Source organism: Cloeon dipterum, chromosome 1 (genome assembly GCF_949628265.1).
Source record: "Cloeon dipterum chromosome 1, ieCloDipt1.1, whole genome shotgun sequence".
NCBI lineage: Eukaryota > Metazoa > Arthropoda > Insecta > Ephemeroptera > Baetidae > Cloeon > Cloeon dipterum.
Window position 1 is genome coordinate 22,057,016 of NC_088786.1, and position 16,284 is coordinate 22,073,299.

At 43.3% G+C, this 16,284-nt stretch overlaps 2 protein-coding genes across 4 annotated transcripts in view; both read right to left on the reverse strand.

Annotated features, from left to right (window-relative positions):
• Window positions 1-13,999, reverse strand: part of chm (chameau) — a 116,551-nt gene extending 102,552 nt beyond the window's left edge. The window contains exons 1-7 of one of the 3 annotated variants that reach the window (XM_065497318.1): window positions 13,861-13,999; window positions 13,075-13,801; window positions 12,671-12,928; window positions 11,963-12,213; window positions 11,618-11,905; window positions 11,340-11,551; window positions 11,089-11,275 (exon numbers count right to left, since the gene is read on the reverse strand). In XM_065497318.1, coding sequence (XP_065353390.1) covers window positions 11,089-11,275; window positions 11,340-11,551; window positions 11,618-11,905; window positions 11,963-12,213; window positions 12,671-12,928; window positions 13,075-13,801; window positions 13,861-13,875 — 1,938 coding nt within the window. In that variant the 5' untranslated portion in view covers window positions 13,876-13,999. Of the gene's footprint in view, window positions 1-11,088; window positions 11,276-11,339; window positions 11,567-11,617; window positions 11,906-11,962; window positions 12,214-12,670; window positions 12,929-13,074; window positions 13,802-13,860 lie in introns of all 3 variants that reach the window. The other 2 variants (XM_065497316.1, XM_065497319.1) reach the window with 2 other exon arrangements.
• A 744-nt stretch (window positions 14,000-14,743) lies between these two features.
• On the reverse strand, window positions 14,744-15,784 carry LOC135948561 (ubiquitin-ribosomal protein eL40 fusion protein-like). Its single transcript, XM_065497903.1, has 3 exons — window positions 15,701-15,784; window positions 15,260-15,458; window positions 14,744-15,062 (listed from the first exon to the last, which is right to left on the reverse strand). Exons 2-3 carry the CDS (start codon window positions 15,447-15,449, stop codon window positions 14,866-14,868), a joined length of 387 nt encoding a protein of 128 aa, XP_065353975.1. The 5' UTR covers window positions 15,450-15,458; window positions 15,701-15,784; the 3' UTR covers window positions 14,744-14,865.
• Between the last annotated feature and the right edge of the window lie 500 nt (window positions 15,785-16,284).

Here is a 16,284-nt window from a genome sequence, read left to right on the forward strand (position 1 = left end):
ACACCTAGCGCGTGCCAGGCCGAAAAATGCATCTTCTGCCTGTCTGTCTCACTCCTCTTAGTTAGTTGAAACACGAACCTGCATTGTGCGCTGGCTGACGTTAATTACAGAAAAAAGTCGGCGCCAGCTCGCTTTTTAGCCGTGTTGATGTGGAAATGACCGCTGCTGTGAAATTGGACGAGAGATGAAAATAAAATTACACACACGCGCGCGTATATACATTCAACGAGTCTTTCACGCGGCGTTGGTGCGATGCCACCGCGGCCACCACGTGTTACTTCCAACGCGAAATGAGCGAGAGAAAGAGAGATGCCTCGAGCCGGCGCGACGGACAGGTGTTGAAATTAATCAACTGTCGCTGCTTATTGTTGTAATTATTATCATCCTGAATCCGATGCGACGAGCAGACAACGTCTGCCGGCCAAGCGCGCGCGCGTGCAACCTGATACATTTTTAATAGGCCCAAACGGCCGTGCGAGTGCAATAATCACATTCCAAATAGTGCTGTTGCGAGTGTGCAAAAAGCATAAATGCCATGCTTGTTTCGGTGTTATTTTTCTCGTCCTCCAAATTACTCCATTATCGTTTCAATCGAGGCGGCTGCAATTACACTCATTACAAAGCAGCGTTCCGAGAAGGACGCGCAATTACAATCTGGCATTTTTTAAACATCTAGTTGTTACACACAAGATGAGTGTTTGACATTTTTACAAGAGTTGTTTGTTTTGCAGCTGTGGTGCAAAGCAAAGGAGCCTGGAGAACGATGCAATGGACGAGGGAGTACAACAGCAATAATTATTACCAAGAGGCGGCAACATTATCAACCTGCCGCAGCCTCTTATTAATTCCTGATAATTGCTCCATTAATTTGATTTAGCTGGGCAGCTCTAGAGAGGAGAGGAGGTGTTGCTGCTGCGAGCTTAAATTACACATAAGCAATGTGAGCTCTAGAAAGAGATAATGAAGTCTGTCTAATAATTAAGTAATTGGGAGTCATTATAATAATGAGATGTTGTTGAAGCGTGTGTTTTGCTTTTCGCCGAAACTTAGAGTGTTTGAAAGAGACGCAATAGCGTGCAACCATATGCATTTTAACAATATTGACAAAATTATTGCATTAAATTTGAAGATTGTAAGGACAATAATTGTACATAACGAGTAACCCCCACCTGCTTCAAAGATTTTAATAAGAAAAATAGAGTTTTATATAAATAAAATAAAGAGCAATGAACGTTTGCAAAGAGAAAGTGAGATCAAGAATTTGCATTATTTACATTTAGTTCAGAAATATAACACATATTTATTCAGTTCTCCTGTCCTCATAAACGACTGCAGCTTTCTGATGTTGTTCCCATTTTCATTCCAGCGCTTAAAGGGCTGAGAGTGAGCCGCACGATTAACCAACCGACTGTGAAGCAGCAGAGACGGACGATGACAGTGTGTCTATGTGTGTGCATGCAGATATTTATAGAGCGCGAGAAGAGGCAAATAAGTGCAAAGATCAGAGGAGCGCTGTGCTCTCCGCTCTCGACAAGTGTACATTTCTTCCCCATCGCCAAGAGAGCTGTTTGCACAAGATAATCACGCACTTCAAAAAATTGCAGCACACCAAACGGCTTCTTACAATGTAGACGCGACAGACGCAAATTTAATTCGGCACGCAGGCAATCAATATGAAAGGCAGACAGTTATTTAATCGTTTCATTGCTGTGATTCGCTTTGTCAAAAAATGAGATCGCTGCTGAGTAAATTTTCTAAAAAATGTGTAGTTTTAGAGTGGTTGAATGTAAATTTTGCAGACATATTTTACATGGGGACTATTTATTTAATGTGTCGTTGGTATAGCACTGTACAGACGTTGTGTGTTTTTAATATAAATTTTCAAAACACATCTTAGCCTCTCTACTTGACTCCGCCATTTGCGAAAATTCTCTATACATTAAAGGGATATTTTACTGATGCTTTTCATGAAACAAACAAGTACACAAGCGGCACAGCTGAAATCTGGTTTTCTTTTGTAATTAAAACTGTCGAGAATGAAAATGCGCAACAAAACGCCCATTAAATTTAATAGAGCCCTTGCATCGTCGTGCTGGCGGCACAAATGATTACCCCGACCCTTAATTAAATTGAAAAGCATCGCATTGATGCTCGCGCCATTAGGAGGAGAGAAACGAAAAACGCGCAGTTCCACAAAAATCGAAACGCGCAGAGATAGCGACACATAGGGAAAGAAATACTCTGGCTGCTATGAAACTTCATTAAAGCGCGGCGGCGCGCTTAACGATTATAATTATAATTCACGGCATGTTTTTGCGCTGGATTCATTTAGTTTTTCGTGAAATTTGCATAGCGGACGATAACAATGAAAATAATCGTTATCACAGCGCGGCAGCAAGGCAACATAATATTTACTGTCATCAGGAGAACAATGAGCGTGATAGAAGAGTCGGGGCCAAGAGAGGGAGGCGGGCGGACACGTGTGTGTGTTCACGAGTCAGCTTTCCCTGCGCCAGGTTTGCACTCGCGGTTGTAAAAATTCGCAGACTCGGTGCGTAGGTAGACGCATCCATGGTGGAGCCAGAGATGCTTTATAGTAAACTGAGCTGACGCACTTGTCTGCTCGGCGTGCGCGTGTGCTCGCACTAGTATTGTGTTGTTCAGTGGCGATAATGAAGAGGGCAGGTGCCGTGGCTGCTGCTGCCACCAAACTTTTTGATAAACAACGCTCTTTGGAAGCAAATTTGATGCTTTAAGAGTGTTTCCCGACACGACGCTAGCAATTTTTCACTCCAACGAAAAGGGGCAACAGCTACAGGTCGTACAGTTGGAAAGGCACTTTGAAACATGATGAATCTGCTGAATTTTGTGCTGGAGTTTTGCTCTTTTTCCGGGACATCGTTTAACGAAAAAGGTGTTGGAGAGCATCATATTAAATTTTGAACTTCGCAAATTATTATCAAGCAGACGTTATGTAACTGATGAGTTTAGAATTTTATTTAGGTCTTATGATTGTCTTATGATTGTCTTATAACTGCAATATTTATTTGATACGTCATTTCGGAGAGAATCATGTTGCTGCAAATCTACGAATTTGGCTACAAATAAAAGCGACGTAACGGGTTCAAAATAAGGATCGGCCGATTTTCCGCTTCTCAACAGAGACAATACAAAGGCATGGACGGCAATATTGTCAATGTTTCACACTCTGGAGGCAACAACAAAGGTAAACGCTGGGCTATTAATTCCTATTCATTGATTTCGTGTCAGCCTGCAGAGCAAACTCGCTCTGCTGTGTAAGACTTCTTCTGACGAGAGACAAAGAGAGCGTTTTACACACAGAAAGAAGCTTTGTCTTCCTGCTAAGAGCTTTTTTCGCCTTTGTACGTCTAATGTGCTATTAACACGCGCCTCGAGTGCTCGACTGCCGCAAATGCAAAAACAATTTGCGAATTATATGGCCACGACTGCGGCGCACTCGTTCCGCGACCGCGCGAAACTTTCAAATTAGCGAGCATTATCCAGCCGCCTAACTTTAATTGCACATACGCATTTGGGTAAAAGGGTTTTGAAACAAATCGCACGCAGTTTAGCTTTTGGACAAAAACCTACTGCCGCTGCTTCTGCGGCACTTGGATTCTAACGAGTTCAGACAGCACTTGACGCGCGAAATTTGCTCAAATCGATTTTCCCCTCGTCGGTCGCGGCAAAGTAAACGAGGTTTGATATACGCGCTTTAGAAAAAGTTGCTCGTTCGCGGGGCCGAACGCCCCCGCGTCTCTCTATCTCGAGCAAACTTTCCACAATCGCACCCCACTACCTGTCCCAAACATCCGAGAAATTACTGTTTAGCAAAAGTACTTTTCGTACTTGCCGACACTTACTCAGTAACGACTTTCGCACCTGCTCTCTCGAGAATTGATCGGTAACAAGTTCACCGAACAGATATTGGAGTGTTTTTGTTCGAACGCGCAGGGTTTCCCATTTCAAACAGATTTTCCGCGAATCGCTAATAGCCCGCCGGCGGAACATAAAAACAAAGAACATTATGTCGGACGCAATTTTACACTCCGATTGTGACACACGCCAGCCAATAAACAGCCCCAAGTTGCTCATTACGCATTTTTATGCGTGTGTTTGCATAAACCGCGTTTGCGGCGTGGGTTCGCTGTGCGTATACACAGTGTCAGGAGTGCGGGCGGACCAGTGTATTTGTTTAGCAGCATGCGTCACAAATCTTCGTGGAAATTGAAGAATCGATATTTTCCGCGTAAGTAATGAACGTGTGTTTGTGTCATGGAGGGAAGAAGGAAGGTGGGTAGGGTAGGTAGGCAAGCAGGCAGCAGCTCTTTGTGTGTACGTGGTGTTTGCACTTCTTGCTGCGGTGCACCCAAAGGCGGAGAGCGCCAGGGTTCCGCTGGGGAGGCTGCTGGCTGCCGGCAGGAAGAGATGATGACTTGAGATTTAATCTTATCTGCGGCAGTCGCTCCTTCCTTGTGCTAATAATATTATTTTTTTCACCCGCCACCAAGTCGAAATTGGCCGCAAAATCTGACGAGAGAGGCTGAGATATTTTCAGAGAAAAGAAGTGGTTGATTTGATTGTCCTGGCGGCTTCTTTGAGCAAAAATTTGCAGAGAAAGAGGAGAGCACCGGGAATGTGAAAATATGATTGTCTCAAAGCTGCAAGAGATTGCAATTTCAGCCGGTGCAGGAGAGTGAGAGTGGTTCGGCCGACACACAATGTATCAGGTGTATCTGAAAAGTGGCTCGCGAGGCCCGCTCATTATTCATTTTTGCGCTGTGCCGCCGCTTTTCGCGGCGCGTCGGCCGCTTTTTCTCATATTTTTTTTATTCTTTTTGCAATAAGTCATCGGCAGGGCTCGGCATGTCTCGTCGGCGATCGCACCGCCGCCACCCGCCGTCGGTCGGCCCGCCGCCGTCGGTGGTGGGGACCGGCAGACTTTGCAAAAAGCCACCCCTCCTTCCGCCAACACACAGCCGCCACCCCCGCGAAAAACCACCCCGCCGCCGCACAATAAAACTCACAGCCATTTATATTGCACTCGTGCACTCTCGAGCGCTGCTAATTTTTTACTGTCACGACCGGCTAGACTTTGAAAGAGCAAAGGTACACGGACACTTTTATACATCCTAAGCTGTTCGTCAGGGAAAGACGCAAAACTCTCCACTCGGCGGGAATCGCAAGGCATTATTTATTGCGCAGATAACTTTTTGCAAGAGGGATGAAAAGAGGGGCTGATCGCCAAATTTATCACAAACGGATGTGCGATGCCGCCGTTTTTCTTCTTCTGGCTTCAACGTTTGGAGCATTTCCCTTTTCTCCTGCACGCGTCACATCTGACCACCCTTCCTGAATAATAAATAAATTTAATAAGCGCACGCTCCGATTCAGGGGGAGTTGACAACAAATTTTAGCGCCTGGCTAGGATGAGTTTAATTTTTTTTCCAATCAATCTTCCACCCGCTGTCTAAATTACTAAAAATCCTCTTTGGCCTGGTAATTAATCGCACCATTAATTCTGCTTAAAACCCATTGCCAGGAGCATGAGGAACAAACCCTTTTTCCGTGTAATTGGGGTTGCCAGGCGAAAAAGAGACAGAGGGAGTAGAGGATTTGTAATTTTCGCCATCACACAGACAGACGCTCCGCCGCTCACGACCCTTTTTTCGTTATTTTTTCTGCTCCTTTTTCGTCAAACGCGCGCGTGGCCCCTCGGCCTGGCTCTTATATTATGTATTTACTCAAGAGAGATCAATAGCGAAACGTGGAATTGGCGGAATTGTGTGCAAGCGAGCGGGCCGACGCTCTGCAGAAAAGTTTCGCAGACGTTCGTCATCACTTTGCGATTTTAATCTCCGGCAGCATCACTTCCTCTCGACTCTATGTCAGCGGTTGGCGAACATTTAAATACATCCGGCTTTGAAATGTGTGGCACAACAAAAACAGCAGCCGCCGACACTGGCACCGCAATCGAGTGAGCGACTTGATGAGCTGATGCTCTAATTCTCGCGCGCGGCTCCATGAGACTGAAATGCTGGATTTATCGGCCGCCCTTTCCCGCCGGAACAAAATTCGACAGATAATTGACTGGAATCTGAGTACAACCTACAGCCACGATGACGTTAATGGCTTTACTTGGCAAACTAATTGCCATTAAAAGATCCCTCTCTCATGAACATTAATTGTTTGTACCGAAACTAAGGCTCTAATTAACCCAGTGGTTATATCTCAAATTTTGCGTTGATATCAGTTTTTGGAGGCTCATGTTAATTGCTTTTATTAAGCTCAGATATAATTATGTCACTTCCGGAGTTAGCTTTTTTTGCAGGAGGTATAATATCTGATTATTACATGAATTCGATGAGCGTAATATTGGCACCAGGCGCCATCTACGGCGAAAAATTGGAACTAATATAGGGCTGCGAAAATTTCCCACTCTTTCGACACTTTTTTTCAACTTGGCCAAGAGAAACTATGCCTCGGAAAAGTTAAGTAAAACAACAGTCGAATAAAATGTAAAAGAGACTGCCAATTTAGCAGCGAGCCTGTAGATGTCTCATAGGCCGTAATCGCAAAATTGCCGTCTCCCGTCCTTAAACTGATGCTGCCTGCACATGAATTTTTAATAGCGAAGCCGGCCATGTAACCCAGCTCTTTCGAAAGCCTGACGCGCGAACGTTATGATGACTATCATTATTGCTATGCTTGCATCCTCGGGGGTCGTGTCCGTAATTAAGCAAACGGCAGCCACATTTTTGCACCTCTAATGAGAGCATCAGCATGCACACGCACCCCCTCAAGGGGCACCTTTCGCCGAGAGCACAGCGTGAGAGAGGTCAAGCGAGCAAAGACGCAAAAAGCACTCCTGATGCGTAATAATTTTCGAATCTGCCGGCCAGTCCAACCCCGACGAGCCGTCCTCCACACATGCAAACAAAACAAAAACGACACTTTTGAAACGCAAAGTGGTTGCTCGCCCGTCCCATGTCTGCATTGTTATTTTTGATTCATGGCCCTCTAGTCGGCTCTGATTTATTTACAGGCTTCAAGTGACCGTTCTCTCACTCACTCACTCAATGGGCCGGCCTCGGACTAATGACCGTCGAGGCAAGGGTTGCGCCCCGTACCTGCTGCTACTCAACAACCCTCTCGATCCGCATCCCTCTTCTGTCCACGTGCGCTGCTTCTCTGTATATATTTTAATGATCAACCGCATCCAACCCTTTTTCTCGACGGCGGCATAAAATTCCGCAACATCACGTAGGCGAGATAAATTATATGTCCCGTAGCCAGGAATGGAGAAAATATTTACCGCAGTAATAAAATATGTATCGCACGAACAGAAAGAGCAGAGACAAACACCGCGCCGCGCACAACTCGCTCGCGTTGCCGTTTTTGTGAGCGATTAAATCAAGACAGTTGCGGCAATTAAATTTATCACGAGCAGCAAAATTGTCAAATCCACTGATTGGCGAGAGGGGATTTCGCTTTAAGTCCGCGTGCGGTTTCAGGAACGCTTCCAACCGTCGAGTTCTCGCACTTTTATGTGCCATTTTGCTGCGTATGTTCCGACCGCACACGTTGCTCCCTCAAAAGCTGGGGGACGCCACCGACGCCGCCAAATTATCCCTTTTTCCGAAATGAAAGGAGAGGAGCGCCAGAGGCGCGCGTTTGGGTGCTCCGCTTGTAGCTTTGCGAAAATTGCAAGGAATGCGAGCTTTGATTCTCTTCGCAACGACCGGACATATATGTGGAATTTTTAATTAAGTTCATGATGACTCTGCTTTGATTTGGGATCGTTTCTTATCGGCGCCAAATCTCGAGATTTGCGAATTCAGGCAGTCAAGTATATCTTAACGATTTTCACACGTCATAGATCACTTAAGAGTTAGCTCTCGTGATGAACACTTTTTCTGTCATCACGTCAGAGAAACGTGATTCCGTGACGTTTGTTTTCTCACTTGTTAATCTTAAGAATGCACCATATGAACCTTGCAGGCAGTTTTCGACAAATTCAATAAAACAAAATTGAAGTTGTTGTCTTCCTTTTAGTTTTTATCTTTAAGATTTACCTTCATTACTCACTGCAGTGAATAAGCGAATTAAAATAGTCTATAAACTTTGAAAAAAGAACGCCTCGATCTTAATGTTACACATAAAATTAATCTAAACAAATTTTCGCAACTATCGATTCTACGAAGGTGAAAACTAATTTTCCACACGCCATGCCGTCTACGCCATAAATTTCATTCAGCGGCAGCAAAATGAGCAGAAGAATGATCAACGCGTTTTATCGTCTATCATCATTATTCGTCCTTATTTGGACATCTCAACGCGGATTTTCAATCGGCTGTGCTTCTTATATGGCTCGAGTCAGTCAGTCAGTCAGTCAGTCAGACAGACAGAAGTGAGCTGAGAGAGGACTGAATTATTTCGCACGACTTCATAAATCAGTGAGTCAGGCATGACGCAAAAGCATCAAGTAACGTCATATCTCACCTTCGCCTCGTGGTGCCTCCTCCTTTGTAATTGATTTAGGAAGTCGAGGCAGAGGCAGACACCGACCGGCAGCAGCATCTTCTCTCCTCCGCTCCATTATATATAGAGTATTGTGTTGTCGTAATGCGCCAGACGGCACACACAGGTTCGATTATTATTGAATTCAAAAAGAAATCCGTCGGCTGTTTGGCGAACCGTGAGATGCAGACACACTCACACAAAGATTTTTATTTTGAGACAGTGAGTCAGTCGGGTGGGCCAAGGAGCGAGCGACCGATGTGCGAACCAACTCCATGCCGAGAAGTAATAGCAAACTCGCAGATATTTTGGCTCTAGCTGTGACCGATTTAAGTCTTAATGAGACAGTCGGTTGGAGCGATACTAATTCGACTGTCTGTCGGCTGTTGAAGATGTCACGTAAAAACATTTTGGACTTGATAAGAAAAAACGGCACAAAAATAATATTATGTTAATTCATGAACCTGCGCCAACAACGTGTGTAGAGTATAATAATTAATGATACGAACCACGCTGGTTCAAAAAAAAATCTTGGCAACTTTTTGCATTCTATAACACATCTGTATATTATGCGAAATAAATTATTTTCGCAGTTGGTGCTGTAACAAAGAAAAATCGCAGTCCTCGTCGAGAAGCTAAATGTCTGTTAAACGAAGCGAAATTCCCCAACATATGCCTCAATACGGGTTGCGGGGGTAAAATTTTATTTGAAGCCTGCTCTGGCAGTGGCAGTCCGTGTGGCATGTCATTTGTCTCGTCTGTCGGTCTCTGTTCTTTTATTCGCGCGTCCGCTGCTCGCAATTTAGCATCACTTTTCTTGTTTGAGTACAAGCATAAATGCTCGCAAATGACGAGAGGAAGGATTTGTGCGGGAACGTTATGCTTGCTAAAAGATGTGGCCGGGCCCGAGTGAGCAAGTAAGTAAGCCAGCCCTTGTTGCAGATTGCGGCAAAAAGACAGAGTGTTGGCTGGATTAGTGTGAGCAAGCTGGCCAGACTGCTTCTTTTGCCGCTACTACTGCGTAAACATGGTGTGCAGGCAGGCAGGCAGCCCGCTGTACTCGGGAGTAGGCCGAGCACCAACCAAGCAAGCCTCTGGCATTAAGGGAGGGTGGCCGGCTGCCGCGCGCGCGTTTCTTTGCTTTTTATTCTGCAAAAGCAATAAGGAACGTCTAGCAGAGGAGAAGTTGCACACGAGGCAGACGGGCGGAGAAGACGACGTCCGCTCACTTTTTCGCGATAGAAAAGCACCAATGCCATCTACCAATTCGCGAGCAAATCAGCCACCCGCGGAAATTATCAAGCCGCGCGTCGATAATTAATTTCGAGCGTCTCTTTGCACCGTAGGATCGTCCAAATTCCACAGAAAGCAAAAAAATCCACCGGAATGAGAAAAATGGCACACACGCGCGCGTACCGAGAGCCTCTCCCAGTGGCTCCGCTCGCTGCCCGTTACGTAAATGATTAGGAATGTGAATCTCATCATCGGCTAGGTCACATTCCTTCTTCACTTTTTAGCACGAATGGCAAAAAGCAGCCGACTGGTGGTGGTCCTGTTACCATAGCCATATACACCTTCCACCGGGTTATACTTCTTACCGTCTTGCGCTCAAACCACATTAAGTTATTATTGTTTCTTTGACCGTGGCATCAGAAGCAAGCTGCACGTAACCGCTAGGAATTTTACTAAGACCAAGAACTCGCGTCATTTTTTAATTCTACAGCACATCAATTAATGCTGTTTATGAGCTTTCCGCCGTTAATCTTACTAGCAATAAAACCACTTATTGACCTTCCACTCCACCAGAACATTATTATTAAAAACTTAAAAAGCGATTTTATTCCCAGCTAAAAATTCAGTCAGTGTGTGAATTGTGAAAAAATCAAATCCTTATCGACCATAGCAATTATATTTCCCAACGACACTTTAATCCGCATCCGACGAGTGATATTCACTCTTTGGACGTGCCGCGCGCTCTCTCCGCTAATTTGATTGCCAAAATGCCGCTATTATTGGCTGCATATTATTAACGCCGAGCCTGCTGAGCACATCGATCGCAATTTGGCGGGCAAGTTTTGTGCCAAACGAGCGGCGCAGCACACCGCGGTGCACTCGATGGGCGGCGGCCGTCGCTCCAGACAGGCACATCCACCCCCACTGTCAGGGGTTGCCAGCCTAGCATCCTCTATGGGTGCATACCCAACTAAAGCGCCGGGGGACTAATAAATATCCTGAATAAGTTGGCCTGGGGCCTAGTAAGGGCGAAGCTTAGAAAAATAATTGACCGAAACAAGAGTGAAAGGTCACCGATTTCTTTTCGCATGCCCATTTGTCAAACCAATGATGGGCAGTATTGCAAAACAGCGCCTTTGGCGTTGCAAAAAAGAATGATAAATTATCTCTGGTGGTGGCAGTTGAACTGAATTTTATTTATTTATTTTCGTGCATATTTTTAAGTATGAATTAACAATAATAAAAATTTACATGATAAATGGCATTCAGTGGCAGCAAAACAAGCGTAAAGAGTAGCCAAAATGGTTTGCCTACCTTGCTGAAGTATCCAACAGTGTGGCATCCCTCTGGATCAGCTGTTGTCATCACATAAAACAAAAACGGTTCCACCTCATTGTAGAGAGTCTTGTGGTCCAAAAAGAACTTTGCTAACAAACACAAATTTTGACAAAACACTTTGTACTTCTTGCCGTCCACTTCCCACACTGATATTTTGTCTTTCCTGTAAAACCAAAAATAATTCAGTATCATAGACAAAATTTTATCAAATAGTAGTTATTATTTACCTATAAACTTCTTCTCCTGGTGGATGCCGCCATACGCACTTTGCTAAATGTCTTTTAAGAACCGTCCTAGTTTTCATGTATCGTAAACAAAATTCGCACAGGTGCAATTTAGGAAGGCTTGCATACTCTTCGGGGTACGGACTTTGGTACCACACTTCCATCTCGAATTGGCCCATTTCTATGTATTTTGTACCCTTGCTGTTTGGCAATCCCTTCAAATCGTCCTCCTGAAAATGTTGAAGGTGAATGCCCTCGATATTCTTGGACGTAATAAATACCATTTTATCACTAGCAGTGGCCTGAGCTTCCATGAACAATCTGAGATCATATTCAGAAGCAACATTTCCTAATTTTGGCTCCCGGTTGAAATCGACCCGGCTTTCATTGAGACTATTCGTTGAATCTGCCGATGAAGTCAATGCAGCAGCTTTATCCCTTGACTCCTTCACCTTTTGCTGGTACGCTTTTTGTTCCATTGACTGCGTTCGACCAGGAGACTTCCGACCAAGGCACATCAACGCTCTCTTCCTCTCCTCGTCATGCCTTTTTCTTTCTAAATACATGTCCTACACAAAACACAAAATGGTGAGTGTGCCGAGAATTAAAGCTCTTCAAATACTCACATAGCACTGCTGTGACTTTAAGTTATGGAATGTTGGACAGGCCTCAACGGTAAAGTGTTTATCGTGCTTTCCAGATAAATGGCCATTTGAATCACAATTTCTAACAGGGCATTTTCTCTCCTCAATTGGTTGTACCACAGCATTCACTTCTGCGCTGCTTGCAGGTCTTCCTTTGCCTTTGCGGGATACTGATCTTGCTGGAGTCTTTTTCCCCGCACTGACAGGAGTAGTTTTGTTTGGCAGTTTTGTCTCTGCAACATAAATAATCCTCACATGAATACTACTCTCAAGGTAGAAGGTTCTAAATGGGACATTTCCTTTCAAACTTTGTGTGCAAATATAATTACTATAAAAATCTATTTATTTTATAGAATGAACATCAAATAAAATAAACAGAGGATTATACTATTCACGTTACATAATGTATGTATAAATTAGAAATTTTAAAGACCTTCTGAAGTGAACTATTGACGCCATTTTAATTTAAAATAATTGTTGCTCAACTGTCAGAAAATGTTTCTTTTGAAAAAAAGTTTCAAATTTCCAACAATTCAATCTATTGTTTAAAAAAAGTTGCAAAAATAGTTCAATTCAGGGGTCCTTTAATGCATTTTCATTCTGAATTGAATTCCTTACTGTCTGCAATTGTGCAATCAAATTGTGTATGGGTTTCCAGCTACAAGGACTTGAATAAAAATGTGTTATTACCGATCTCAGACTCTGAATCACTATGTTTAGCAGTCAAGAGTTTGCTTCTTCTAACTTTTGCAGATCTGGTAAGTTTTCTTGTCACTGGTTGTTTACTGGGACTTGTCTCTGTATCACTACCAGACGCTAGGGCTAGGGAACGGCTGGCATTGCTTTTTGATGGAGATTTGCTTTGAGGGGTCGCTTTTTTCTGATTATGTATCCGCTTTTGAGGGGAAGCTGTAGGAGAACTGCTTGATCCACTGTCTGAACTGCTATCTGCAGAGTCAATAAGAGGGATTTAATTAATATAAAATCAAATGGAAGTAAATTGCTGTCCTGTTTATTAATTTTAACTTGGTTAAAATTGGACAGAACAAATAACTGTGCTAGTGAGAAATCATTATGAATTTGTTTCAACAAACCTGAAGACCCGGAAGAACCTGTTGTGGATGAAGTGCTGTAACGTGTAGTTCTTTTGGGTGCTGGCACAGGCTCTTTATTCTTACTAGCACTCGATGTCGCTTTTGGCAGTGGTTGTTTTTTGATGGCACCGTTTTTATTCTGAGCAGGAGTTGATTTCGTACTGCTTGTTTTGGGTGGAACATCAGGCGCGTCACTCTCGCTACTGTGCTCCGGACTGAATATACTCTTTGTCTTGGGTTGCTGCTTGAAGGGAACTTTGTTCTGAGCATTGGCTTTGCCCCTAGGAGTGGATTTGCTGGCTGGGGTGGCCTGCTTTCGAACCAGGGGGGTCACGGTGGCTGTGGCTTTTGGTTTGGCAGGTACTTTGCGTTGTTTACTGGTGCTGTTTGCTCTGGGCTTCACCACGATAGACTCTTCAGAATCCGAGGAGTACGCTGGCTTGCTGTTCTTTTTCGGTGCGCTCTTTTTGTCAGGTTCAGGTGCTGATTTGGCCGGCGCATTTTTCCCCGCACTTTTGGCGGCATTAGTAGGGGCCTTCTTAGGAGGCGACTGCGGCTCCGAATCTGTGGACTGTCCGCGATTTTTCAGGCTCCGGACACTTCGCTGAGACGGTGCTGAGGACCCTTCCGAGTCAGACGAGCTCGAGTCGCTTCCCGAGGACGAAGAAGAACTCGACGAAGATCCAGAACTGTTGCTGGAGCTGCCCGACTCGGAGCTGCTCCGAGCCTGGAAACGCGACTTTGAATTAACTTGACCTGTTTCGCCGGGTTAAACTATTTTCATACCTTTCTTCGACCCATCTAGACGAGAGGTTGCAGTCAAAAATGCCTTCAATCCCGCTAATTTGTCAAAATATCGACTTTTTTGCTAGTAAATATACAAACCAAAACAAAAGCCCGCCATATTGAATTAAATTACCAACCTAACGAGAGAGCAAACGGTTCTGGCGGGTTGACTCGCAGATCAAAATAATTATCATATCTTCATTTTTCTCTGCGATGATCTACAAATTTTTATTTTGTGTATCAATTTACTTGAATAAATTTAATTTTCTCTGTTCATGTGCTGTCTTGTGTCAATCATACATATTTTCACGATGAAGGCTTAGAAGTTGTCGCTACCCATCGATTTTGATGGATGCAGCCGCGGGTGCTGAACACCGGAACATGAGAAATGGAACAGCACCAGTTATAAGACAATAATTAATCTCCAAATATTACACATGAGACAGGATTCCAATTTTCATTTAATTGATTATTATTATATATTATAGTGATTTTATAAGACAGTTGGAAATAATTATATTTAATTCTGATCCAATTTTGGAATTGGAAACAAACAATTATATGCAAAAATTGCAATAATCGTTCACTATTCACTCACACTTCTCATTTTGCTCCACAATAACATAGCGCCCTATTGAATCGATGATTTTAATGATTTTCCATTAAAACTCGTCCGAATGAATTAATAGTTTGAAATCCTTTTAACTCTTATGATAATTAAAATTAGGGCACGGTTGATTGGTGATCTGAAAAATTCCTTTTTTTTTAATCGTTGCTTTTTAATTTTACGCCCCTAACTCAACCAAATAGTTTCCTCAGTATCCACTTTTTTCTAGAATTTATCATGGTTTTTAAAATAATTGAAATGAAATTACCAAGGATATATCCGCATAATTTAAGTTGTTTATTTGGTAACAATGTGAGTACTCTCAAAATGACCAGAATTTGTTGATGGCACAATACTGACTTGACATAGCGGCCACAGAAAAGCGTGCCGAAATATACTTATTTCAGCTTCTTCTTGGGCCTGAGATTGTTTGTGTGTCCGCACTTCTTCTTGCGGCAGTTGGTCGCCCTCGGATGCAACCTGGCGTAGCACTTGCGGCAGATCATCTTGTCGCAGTTGTAACGCATGGCCAAGATTCTCAATGTGGGCTCAATGACGCCACCTCGGAGGCGGAGCACCAAGTGAAGGGTTGATTCTGCGGATATTTAAAAACAGATTGTACACCAAATAGTCTGTAAAATGCTGGAAATTGCTAGTTACAACAGGAAAAATTTCAGGTTAAAACTCAAATCATTTCAATTCATAAGTGTCCTAAGGCATAGTATAGTATGTTCATCATGTAAGGCTTTCAAACAAATATCGGTAACAAATAAAAGCATATTTTTTCAATACCTTTTTGAATGTTGTAATCAGAAAGAGTGCGGCCGTCTTCCAATTGCTTGCCAGCAAAAATCAGGCGCTGCTGGTCGGGAGGAATTCCTTCCTTGTCTTGGATCTTCGCTTTGACATTTTCAATCGTGTCCGAGGGCTCGACCTCTAGGGTGATGGTCTTCCCCGTCAATGTTTTCACGAAGATCTGCATCCTGTTCGGCTGCAAGCGTAAGAAACAAATCGAAGCTTTAAGTTTGAGTTGGGACACGAGGTTGATCATTAATTTTAGAATGGCGGCGAAGCCACACGCGGTCAAGTTGGTTTAGTTTAGCACTTTCCTTCAGTTACTGTAATAATATCACAATAATTTTCATAGGTGTCCTAAGTATTTGATAGTTTGCATCATGTAAAAGTGCTTTAAGTGGACATTATCCATATTTAACACAATAAATAGAGATTTACCTGCAGACAACGTGGACTAGAGATTCACCTCGCTTGGAGCGGAAGAATAATTTCGAGTTTTAAGAAGCATCCACGCTATACTGTGGCGCTGAAGCTGGTTGCGAAGCGCGGGAGTAATAATTTGAAATTGGAAGGCGCGTTGGAAACTTTAAGTACGAGGATGTATATTATTATATTTGCGGGCATGAGCAGCCAAGGAACCACCTGAACTTCCATGAAGCGCCCTTATGTGCCCCAAACACTTCAAAGAGTCCACTTTCAACGTTTTAAAATCGGTGACACCCCATTCTATTTATATTTTCACTTTTTTATGGACTGATTTTCCTGCACCTACCATGATTCCCATAATTCAAAGAAATTATGGAAATAAACTATTGGTATTGCAGTACGGAAAATTTGGCTGATATTACCAATAAGATGAAGCTTTGCCCTTTACTTTATCCATTAATTTTAATTAAGTAAAATCAATAAAATTTGCCTCAAAATGCAAAATTATATTTTTACCTAAATATACCGCTTAATATACCATAAATGATTACAAAATTAAATTTGGGTTTAATAATACAAAAATTTATTTCTATGGC

Bases quoted from the DNA above. Each gene is read 5' to 3' on its own strand.
- LOC135948561 (XM_065497903.1), bottom strand. From the start codon at position 15,449: ATGCAGATCTTCGTGAAAACATTGACGGGGAAGACCATCACCCTAGAG. The intron at 15,063-15,259 runs GTATTGAAAAAA...AAATATCCGCAG, and splicing joins TGATTACAACATTCAAAAAG to AATCAACCCTTCACTTGGTG.